At 38.4% G+C, this 11,340-nt stretch overlaps 2 protein-coding genes across 2 annotated transcripts; one reads left to right on the forward strand and one right to left on the reverse strand.

The window, feature by feature from the left end:
• The first annotated feature begins 1,387 nt into the window (after positions 1-1,387).
• Positions 1,388-5,738, forward strand: LOC110754710 (protein NLP2-like). Its single transcript, XM_088245444.1, is given in 6 exon segments — positions 1,388-2,275; positions 2,807-2,854; positions 2,955-3,975; positions 4,535-4,995; positions 5,093-5,149; positions 5,151-5,738. Coding segments are annotated over 6 exon segments (2,721 nt in total). The 5' UTR covers positions 1,388-1,411; the 3' UTR covers positions 5,421-5,738.
• On the reverse strand, positions 5,702-10,420 carry LOC110754663 (Pentatricopeptide repeat (PPR) superfamily protein). The gene is made up of 3 exons (XM_021955764.2): positions 7,852-10,420; positions 7,007-7,208; positions 5,702-6,463 (listed from the first exon to the last, which is right to left on the reverse strand). Exons 1-2 carry the CDS (start codon positions 10,395-10,397, stop codon positions 7,097-7,099), a joined length of 2,658 nt encoding a protein of 885 aa, XP_021811456.1. The 5' UTR covers positions 10,398-10,420; the 3' UTR covers positions 5,702-6,463; positions 7,007-7,096.
• Between the last annotated feature and the right edge of the window lie 920 nt (positions 10,421-11,340).

Raw genomic sequence — 11,340 nt, forward strand, 5'->3', positions numbered from 1 at the left:
ATATATTAACTTTTTTTTAATAACAAGCTAGTTATTTTTATAACTTTCTTACTACCTTGCTAAAAAATTAAATAAGAAAATAAAAACTGAAGTTTTTTTTAAATTCTTTTTTTCCAAAAAGGATGTATGTTTTGTTAAACACAAAATAATGATGATATCACTTTCATGATAACAATGTCATGAAACAAACTTTTTTTTTAAATGACGTTTTTTTTTCTTATTTAATTTTTAACAATGTGCTAAAGAAGTTGTAACAAAATTTGGACAAATTGAAGGAAATATAAACTTGGAAAACATGGAAAACAAAAACTAGCTTGTGTGATGCATTAATGATATTGTTTTAAGTGTAAGGAAAATGACACTTGTATGAGGAGAAGGGAGAAGGTTCAAAAGATCATGCATGATTGGAATATGATGAACTGCTTGATCTAAGTACATTTACATACATGGCTTTTTTAAATTAAAGTTTTTTTTTTTATAAAAAAAATAATTTTTGTTTGTTTGTGGGGTCCAAGTTACATAAGAGATTCTTTTCTGCTTTTTGTTTTTGTTTAAAAAAGAAGAAGGTTTCTTTGGTTCTTAAATAGGAGATTCTTCACACGTCCTGCCTCAAAGAATTAGACACCCAAAAACCAAGAGAGGAGGAAGCTTGAACAACTATGAGTCTCTCTCTAAGGAGGAGGATATATAAATAGCAAACTCATTTTATTTTTGAGACTTTGAGAGAGAGAAACCAAATTCATTTATTTCCTTTGTGTGCATGGTGGGAGACCAATTCAGTTTCTTGTTGTGACACTAAACCTCAACTTGTTTCTTCATAAAAGCTCAACTGAGATCACTTTTTCCTTCAATCTGAATTCACACAGTGAGTGATGAGTGACTTTGATTTAATTCTCTTCTGTTTTCTATAACATTCTTTCTTTTCTGTACCCAGTTCTATGCAGCATGTATAAATGTTCTAGGACTTGTTTTGTTTGTATCTTTCTTTGTACATTTTAACCAGTTTCTTAGCAACACAAAAAACTGGATATTTTTATGAACTTGGGTTCTTGATTTTCTCTGATTTAGATATGTTCATGAATCCTGAAAATAGAAATCAGAAATCTTGTTTTGTTAACTCTCATCATGAGTGCAGTTTGAACGCGGGCTGGTATAACTTCTGGACCAATGAAGTTTCAAAAAAGAAAAGTTCTGAACTTTACATTTAAAATAAAAAAGTGTGTGTGTATTGTGTATGAGTTCATGTGTGTGCTCTACTATATGAAGCTGTAGTTAGTTTCTTCCTTTTAATTTTCTTCATCTTGATGGTTCCCGGGTCTTTACTGTGTCTGAAATTTGGTTTGTCATTGATTATAGGCCGATCTGCTGGAAATTTGAACAAAAAGAAGAAAGAAAGAAAAAACTCTTCACTATGGACTATGGTGCCTTGATGCCAAATTCTTCTTCCTATGGGACATTGTCTGACACCACCATGGAAGGGGACTTCATGAATGAGATTTTATTTGAAGGATGCTGGTTGCAGAGCAATGCTGGATTCAACCTTCTGCAGCAGCAGCAGCAGCAGCCAGTTTGTCCTCCGATTTCTCGGGCTCTAACTGATCATCCTTCACATTACTTTCCTCCTTATGATCATCAGTCTAACAGCACTGTTGCTCATTTGAGTATGAGCCCCCATCAGCAAATCTATCAAGAAGAAAACACAGATGGAAGTTATCCTGAATCCCACTCTAGTTTTGCAGTTGAAGGCAACACTGAGGCAGACAGGAGGTTGTGGATTGGTCCCAGGGTAAATCCAGGTCCTTCATCTTCTGTGAAAGAGAGGCTAATGCTGGCCATTGGATACTTGAAAGAATGCACAAAAGGCAGAGATGTGCTTATTCAAATTTGGGTGCCTATTAAGAGAGGAGGCAGGCAATATCTCACCACTCGTGATCAGCCATTCTCTCTTGACCCAAACTGCAAGAGTCTTGCAGGCTACAGAAATGTTTCCAAAGATTACCAGTTCATAACTGAGGAGGATTCAGCTGAGTCTGTCGGGTTGCCCGGTAGAGCCTTTCTGGGGAAGTTGCCTGAGTGGACTCCTGATGTTCGTTTCTTCAGAAGCTACGAGTATCCTCGTATCGATTATGCTCAGCAGTACGATGTTCGGGGTTCTCTGGCCCTTCCCATCTTTGAAAACGGCAGTGGAACTTGCTTGGGGGTCGTTGAGATTGTAATGACTCCTCAAAAGGTCAATTATCGTCCAGAACTTGAATATGTCTGCCAAGCTCTTGAGGTCTCTTCTTTCTTCAATTTCTTCTTCAGAAATTCTAATTATAAGTCTCTGAAGAGCCTTTAGAAAAAGCTTCAGAAATTTTGATTATATATCTCTGAAGAAGTATGAGAAAATCATTAATTTCAGTGAATTATATTAAGTGATTAGCTAATTAAATAGTAGCTCACATCCACACAAATTTTGCTCGTCATGCCATGCAAGTATCTATATGTTGTCCTTCCATTTGGCCAAAAAAAAAATCTATTTTCATTCATTTGTGTTGCACAAAATTTGTTGTGCTGATATGGAAATTGACTCTCAGATTCCTCACATGTTCTTCATTGTGATTATTGCTACTGCATTAAAAATAATTGTTAGGAGTTTAAAAAATCTTTAATAAATTTATGAAGGCTGAGTTTTGTGTCTTCCTCAACTGAGGAGACTGGTCTTTTATTTATAGGCAAAAAATTACTTTGTTGCAAGCAACCAAGTACAAACTGGATATACAATGATTATTTATGTTCTAACCAAATAAAGCATATTGATTTGCAGGCTGTTGATCTCAGGAGCTCTCAGAACTTCTGCCCTCACTGTGTAAAGGTAAGAGGATGGCACAGCAGAACAGAAACTTTGATTATCTTACAATTCATTCCTAATATCACAGATGTGCTTACTGTATGCTCTTTTTTTGTCTTGTCAGACGTGTGATGAGCTGTACCAAGCTGCCTTGACTGAAATAGTAGAGGTGTTAGCATCTGTCTGCAAGACTCATAGATTGCCTTTGGCTCAGACTTGGGCTCCATGTATCCAACAAGGCAAAGGCGGATGCCGACACTCTGATGAGAACTATGCTCATTGTGTGTCGACAGTGGATGCTGCTTGCTTTGTGGCTGATCTTGACATATTGGGCCTCCATGAAGCGTGCTCCGAGCATCACCTGTGTCGAGGTCAAGGAATTGTTGGAGCAGCATTCACAACAAACAAACCGTGTTTTGCAACTGACATAAAAGCCTTTAGCAAGACTGAATATCCTCTCTCTCACCATGCTAGGATGTTTGGGCTGCATGCTGCTGTAGCAATTCCCTTTCGAAGTGTCTGCACCGGACCAGCTGATTTTGTCCTGGAGTTTTTCTTACCTAAGGATTGCCAAGACCCTGAAGAACAGAAACAGATGCTCAACTCACTGTGCATTGTTATACAGCAGGCTTGTTGGAGTCTACATGTTGACGTAGACAAAGAACTAGAAGAGGAAATCATGTTCCCAATCAGGGAACCAGTTATTGGTTCAGATGGAGGACTTCATGAAGAAGAAACTCAGAGACTGATATCTTCTCCCACCGAAGAGCCCTCTGGAAAAGAGTCTTCCTGGATTGCACATATGATTGAGGCCCAACAGAAGGGTAAAGGCGTCTCTGTCTCATTGGATTATCAAACAGAAGAACCTAAGGAAGAGTTCAAGGTGACAACCCATTGGGATAACACTCAGGGGAGTTTACACAGTGGGCAGGTATTTTCAGAATTTGGGCAGCTTCATCAAAGTTCTGGATCACATGGAAATGTTGAGGGTGGTGCAGACTCTTATTCTTTTGGTGGGCGCCGCACATCAGGTGGCAGAAAAGCCGGTGAGAAGAGGAGGACAAAGACAGAGAAGACAATCAGCTTGCCAGTTCTTCGGCAATATTTCGCAGGGAGCCTAAAAGATGCTGCCAAAAGCATTGGAGGTAGGAGAAAATCCATTACATATACATACAACCAGTACTTTTCTGATATTTGTCAGATTAAATATTCAACATGACAACTCAATGAAATATACACCTAGTGCAGTGTCTAAAATCCTTTCTTCATGCTAAAATTAGATTTTGCTAAAGTCACTTCAAGAAAAGTCTTTGAAACAAAATTTCCTTCTTGCATCTAAATGCAGGGTCTAGGCATAACCTTATTTTCCGATAAAAAAGAAAAAGAAAAAGAAGGCATAACCTTATTTAGTTCCTTGACATTTAGACTTCTTCTGTTCCTGATTTCAAGTAGCAGCCCTGCATACCCCATGTAAGAAGGGGCTGGATTGTTTTACCGTAGAGTTAGAGTGTCAGAGATATGTTTATCTCAAGTCATTTGACTTCAGTTAGGAAACTATTGGCTAAAATATCAATCAAGTTCTAAGCTAGCACATGGATTTTGCCCTCCATCAATTTCGTTGGCGGTTCTAGTCACCGTCTCCAGAGATTTTTAGCGAATAGCTAGCTCACCAATAATCTCTTACACACTTTGTTTCATATGCAGTTTGCCCCACTACTCTGAAAAGGATATGCAGGCAGAATGGGATTACCCGATGGCCTTCTCGAAAGATAAAAATGGTAGGCCACTCTCTCAAGAAACTCCAGCTCGTGATCGACTCAGTCCAGGGTGCTGAGGGTGCTATTCACATCGGTTCCTTCTACTCGAGCTTCCCAGAGTTGAACTCTCCAAAGTTTCCAGGGTCTGGTCAGTATTCATCAATGAATATGAGCGACCATTCCAAGCAAGTAAACCCTCTACAACATGATCAGAGTGGCTTGTACAGCCATGGAACCACTACAAAGTCTCCATCCTCGTCATGCAGTCAGACTTCTGGTCCAAGTGTCTGTGTTGCTGGAGCACAACAGCATACAGTTACTATCAACACCTTGAGTAGTGGAGATGCTTTAATGACAGAAGACCCTGTTGGAGTGCTAAAGAGAGCTTGCAGCGATGCAGACTTACATGCCTCATTTCAAGAGGAAACAAAGCTTATCTATAGATCCGAAAGCCATAAATCCTTCAGTGACAACCTGAGTTATGAGAACTTACCTCCCTTACCAGGAAGCAGTGGCAGGAGCTTGCGGGATGGTTTACAGAGTAAAAGCTACTTTCAGGGATGAAAAAAATAAGGTTCAGCATGCTACCAAACTGTAGTTTCAGAGATTTGCAACTGGAGATTGCAAGAAGATTCAATTTAGATGATATCAGTAGAACCGAGATCAAGTACCTGGACGATGATCGTGAGTGGGTTCTTTTAAATTGTGATGCTGATCTTGAAGAGTGCATGGAGATATACAGCTCATCTCCAGGCCGCACAGTCAGGCTCTGCCTTCAACAAGTTTTTCATCCAAATTTAGCAGCCTCTTTTGGCAACAGCAGCCCATCCTAACATTATCATCACTACTGCAGTTTTCTACTTGGCACATGTTGTCTAGGATCAAAGAGTATACAGTTGTTATCTGGTGGAGTTGTTAGAAAGGGATTATGTTGATGGTTGGTTGAGAACTTAGGAATCTGTTCACAGTTTTATGTCAGCATAAAAAGAAATTTCATCTTATTTTGTAGATCAAATGGTTAATCTAGGTGAAATAATTTGAATTATGTTATTATTTATTTATTTATTAGGACAACACTTAGCCATCCTAGGCTGTATAAATCATGAAATTACATATCTGGCAGTTTTCATCTGTGAAACTGTCATTGTATGAACATCCTATTTGGTGCTATTCAGTATCTAAGGTTGTATTTAAAGGCTTAGGGTGAAGTAAATAAGTCACATATTATTGTCAAAGAGGAGAATCAAGAAATATGTTTGTGAAATTTGTGTATATATTTTCATATATGTGAGTGTGTGTGTGTGTGTGTGTGTGTGTGTGTGTGTTTATACGTGACAAGTACGATGAGACGACAACTGTAGAGAAAATATATCTATATGTTTTATAAATTTCACAAATTTGAAATTTTATTTACAGAAGTTATACCTGGCGTAAAATATGGATCTATTTACAGAACTAGAGGAATACAGGCATAATGGACCCAAGCAAGCAAATATCAAATATGAGAAACACAATCCAGTACGAAAGAACCAAGGGAGACAACAATTGAGCAGAGTGCCTAGGCCAATATGAGGTTTTCAATGGGCAGATGGAGATCTCACAACTGAGTGGAGGCAATACTTGGGGAACCATGTCCGAGAATGACGAATGGCAGATCTTGTGGCATGCATCCTCTAGAGGTAACAACTAGGGTTCTAGCTTCCTTCAACTTTGGCGCCAGTCGGTCTGGTCAAATTATTACCGCAGAGTAGGAAAATATGATTTATATGCGACCAATGCCATTTCAGACTAAAGCATAATGCCCAAACAAAAGTAGCATATTGGTAGGAATACCAAGCCCAATCAAGTTCACTCGACACACATAAGGATGAAACACCTGAAAAAGATAGATTGGTTGAGCTTTAGTGCTAGAAATTAAGTTAGTATAGCAGGTAGCAGAAAGTATAAAAAGAGACCACAAAAGGTTGGATCTTCACAAGCAGGAGATAATTATTCACCTAGTTTGGTAATTGCTATTCAACAACAACGCAAAACTATGTTACAGAAACCATTTTTGGGTGAAAGAGAATTCTAGAAAAAGAAAGTCAAACCAACAGCCTAAAACGAAGTGAGCTGCATGAGATCTTGCATACCAAAAGCCTAACACGAAGAGCTCATTGATTTCTAGTTAGTGCAATCAATAGCCTTGGAGGGATTTCAGTCTAATTGTGCTGTAAGATTTCTAACATAAGACAAAGTAATTACGTTTATTCACTGAGCAAGCATGAAAAGTGAGCAAACTTGGCTGCTAATCCTACATGGGATTTTGGCAAGACTTACTGCTGGGTTCTCATTGATTTCACATTGCCTGCCACTCATGAGAATATATATAAAAAAAATTTCAAAGGAGGCAAGTCAAAATGAGAAAAACCTATTATACCTGGAATCATAAAGGTTGATTTCTTTCTTGGCTTTATTTTTGGGGTTCCCTTATCTCTCCAACCTACTCCACGAAATTGTCCATTGAATCTCAGTAATCAATAAATTCGTTTTTCTGGGACTGAAAACTCGTTAGACTCCCTCGACCCCAGCCTTTCTGTACCCGCTTAAGGGTTTTCAGTGCAATTCCACTGCCATCATCTCTGTGAAAAAACAAAGGTAAGAGTTACCAGTTTAGGAATATCATCACAGACTACAAAGCTGAGAATAAAATTAAGAAGGGCTTGATTGCACCAATCAAAACCTTAAAGGGCTTCAAGCATCAAGTTCAAGGTAACATTCGAAAATCAAAGATGCAGTAACTAAAGTGGAGCCAGGATTTGTGACTACAGGGGTGTGATAAAGAATCTAATGAAATCGAATATGGGCAGGCCTGACTCAGCCATGAAGCTTATTAAATGACTATTTGAGGCTCTTCATCAAATGCCTTGCCCCTCCCCTTAGAAGAAATATGATTGCATATTCACTCAAGGTTATGGCAGAAAAAAGTAGAGTTATTGGGTTATTTGTAACGTTTGGTATATTGTATGAATAAGATATACCATCATTCTTTGTGTATTTGTTTCTAAGACTGGAGAGGTTCTTTATGGGCAAACAGAAATAAGTTGCAAAGTGGAGAGAGGGAGAAGATAAAAAAAATACAACTTGTGAAAATATCAATTCAAAAGTAAATAAGTACAGAAACCAATATGGTCCAGTTATAACCACAAAACAATGTCAGAATGTGATTAACCAAAAGGGAAGTTAAGAAGAAACAAATAATGTATAACCTTTCATCCACCATACCTGTGCACTATGGTCTGCCAATCACTTCCGCCATTGTTACTTGGTTTTCCACCAATTATTTCCCTCTCGATTCGGTAAATCTTATCTGCTACCCTACCTTCTGACTCCATTTCCATCATTGTCTCTGCAAGTTCATCAGCCTCATGCTTATTTCCCCTTTTACCCAAGCCATCAATTACTGGCAGGAATGATGCTGGATCAAACCCATATCCTTTATTCTTCATCGTGTGAAGAATGCTGCTGGCATCCTCTAACTTTTCATCCTTGCAAAGTCTGTCAATGAGATCTTTGTAGAGGAAATTCCCAAGATAAAAATACCTGTCCAATGCAACTTCAAATAGCGCTTTAGCTTTCAAGATTTCCCCTCCAGCAAGCAACTCATTGAACATGAAACTATATAAGGCTTCCTTGTGGCCACATACACTTAAAGCAATGTCAAAGACCTCATGTGCAACTCCAAAATCACATGCCTTGCAGAAAGCTTTAATTAATATTCTGAAGGTAGAAATATTAGGGGATATGCCCTTCTGCAGCATTTCATCTAAAAGAGAAGTGGCATCTTTGACTCTCTCTCCTTCACAGAGACAATTCATCATATAATTATAAGTGCATACATCAGGAGCGACTCCTCTCTCTCTCATCTCATCCATGAGTCCATATATTTCAAATATTTGCTTTTTACTCCCTAAGCCCAGTATTAGTGAATTATAAGTTTGAATGCTCTTGTTGCAACCTTTCTTCTCCATGTCCTTCAACACCCGAAAAGCAGATGATATCCTTCCTTGTTTACAAAAACTATTTATAAATATATCATAAATTACTGAATCAGGGTGCAAGTTTTTCCCCATCATCTCCATGAACATCTTCTTAGCTTCATCAAGCCTCCCAGCCTTGCATAACCCACTAATTATGGTTGAATACGTGATCAAATCAGGGGTGCATTTCTTCCCATTATTACTATCGTCAACCAGGCCAATAAAGGAGTTTCCTAGGTTTCCAAGAGCTGCGCTTCCATGAGTCCACATCCCGCTCACAATTTCAATTGCCTTGTCCAATTTCCCATCGTTGCATAGACCATCAATCACAATATTGCAGGTCACAGTATCTAAGCCATAACCTCTCTCATTCATCTTTTGCAGAAGTTCCTCTGCTTCTGATGTTCTTCCCTCTTTCCACAGGCTATGCAGCAAAATGTGGCAAGTATGAGTATTTGGGAAGCAATTATTCATCATCATCTCATGCAGAATATTGCTGGCTTCAAATACCTTCCCTTTATTGCAGAACCCATGGAGTAAAGTACTGTAGGTCACCGTATCTGGGGAAATATTGTTTCTTACCATCAGAGTCATCACCATTCTGGCATCACGGAGCATCCTGTTTTTGCATAACCCATTTATCACAATGTTATATGAGTAAATATTGGGTTCTATACCCTTATCTACCATCTCTTTAAGAACCAGTCGTGCCTCTAAGAGCTTCCCATTCTTGACCAAACCCAACAACCATATGTTATAACTCTCTAAATTAATAAAATTGCCAGCCTTTTCCATAGATTTGAACAAGGTCTCTGCTTCTTCTAACATATCTTCCCTGCAAAATCCTTGTAACATCAAATTATACGTTACAACATTAGGTTGAGGCAGTCCCATCTCTTGATCTATATGCATATCTCTAAATATTCTAGAAGCTTCAAGGATTTTTCCTGCACTACAGAGAGCCGAAATCCTAGAATTGAATGTAACAGCATCTGGAAACATTCCATCCTCTCTCATCCTCTCTACCAATTTCTCAGCATCATCAGTCTTGCCTTGTTTACAGAAGCTAGAAATCAAAGTATTATACACAACCCTATTTGGCAAAAGATTACAACTCCTCATCTGATCCAAAACCTCCAATCCTCTGCCAGACAGCCCAGCTCTACAATACCCACGAACCAAAATCCCAACACTGTACTCATTCGGTTGACAACCCTTCTCACGCATTTTGTCAAACACCTCCCGAGCGTCATCCAAACGACCCGATTCACACAGGGAACAAATCAAAAGATTAAAAGTATAAGTTTCAGGCTTCATCCCCGAGACGATCATATCCTTATACAACCACAACACGAAATCTACATGCTTCTCCCTAAGAGAGGACTCAAGAAGCAAATTATACAAATAAACAGAAGGGGGCTCATCAGGGAATCGGCTGCGGAGGTCTTTAAAATGGGAAACGGCCATATCGGAGAGGCTCGACTTGGCCAAGAGCCGCACAAGCGAAACGAGGCAAGGGCGAAGGGTTTCGCGGGGCTGTGAGACGAGAAGGAGCTGGCGAAGGCTATCGATTTCATGGTGCATTTTCGAGTCGATAAGGATGCGGGTAACGATGGGTAGGGAGCGGAGGCAGACATCTGAGGAGGAGGTAGAGGTGGGTGAGGAGAGAATACGCTTGAAGAGGTGCCATGCTAGTTTGGGATTGTTGGTGTTTTTGAACAAAGCTTTGGTGAGTGAGGTTGTTGGGTCCATGGAAAGCGTTAACGGTCCTCTCAAAACCTTCGTTCTCATTTAATTTTGGTTTTTTGGTTTGGCGGGAGAGGAATGAATAGCTCATAGTTCAACTAACGAACTTTCAAAAAATAAAAATAAAGAGAGAAATGAGGCCCGGCCCATCTATAATATTTTTATATTTATTTAACAAATATGTTAATAAATAAACCAAAAATTTCAAATTCGGATCCGAAAATGTTGAAAATGATTGTAGTTGGAAAATTCCGAATTTGTAACAATATACTAATAATTTTAGCTTGTAATAATGTTCGCAGTATTCATACTAAAATAAAATAAAAACTTTTTATGTCAAATTAAACATACTATTTACAAATTCCGAAAATTGGAAACTAGGTTCCAAAAATTCGGAAACAATACCGAGTGTGAAAATTCTGAAAATTGGGGATCAGATTGAGTTTATGAAACGTTGCGATGTTGTAGAATTATATAATGAATTTAAAGAGTATCGCCACGCTGTTGTCTTATGGTTTTTTGTTTAAAAAATAGTATAGCCGTGCGGCTATACTTATTTTGACTCGTGACCACCCAATAGCTACGCGGGTCTGCTTTTTTTTTAATAATAATAAACAGTATAGCTGATCGGCTATATTCGGTTATATATTTTTTATAAAAAAACTGGTTTATTAATGTTACTAAAAATAGTTTTTTTTAAAATTTTTTTTTATCAAAATAGTATAGCCGCGCGGCCGTACTGGGGTTTTCTTTAATTTTTTTAAATAAATATTATAGCCGTGCGGCTATACTCGGGTTTTTCTCTCAAAATAGTATAGCCGCGCGGCTGTACCGGGTTTTTTGTTTTAATTTTTTAAATAAATAGGCTATACTAAATAGCCCCTTCTATTGAGGGATCCCTCAAATAAGGACACCCTTTAGGTCCCCTTCAACAATCCAAACCATCTATTTTTTAAGTCTACATTCATAGATCGTCCTTGCAAAAAAT

Source organism: Prunus avium, chromosome 8, assembly GCF_965620075.1.
Source record: "Prunus avium chromosome 8, drPruAviu1.hap1.1, whole genome shotgun sequence".
In the NCBI taxonomy this organism is placed as follows: Eukaryota; Viridiplantae; Streptophyta; class Magnoliopsida; order Rosales; family Rosaceae; genus Prunus; species Prunus avium.

Coding starts and splice junctions, on each gene's coding strand:
- LOC110754663 (XM_021955764.2), bottom strand. CDS start 10,397: ATGAGAACGAAGGTTTTGAGAGGACCGTTAACGCTTTCCATGGACCCA. Junction 7,209..7,851: donor TGGCAGACCATAGTGCACAG/GTATGGTGGATG, acceptor GTTTTTTCACAG/AGATGATGGCAGTGGAATTG.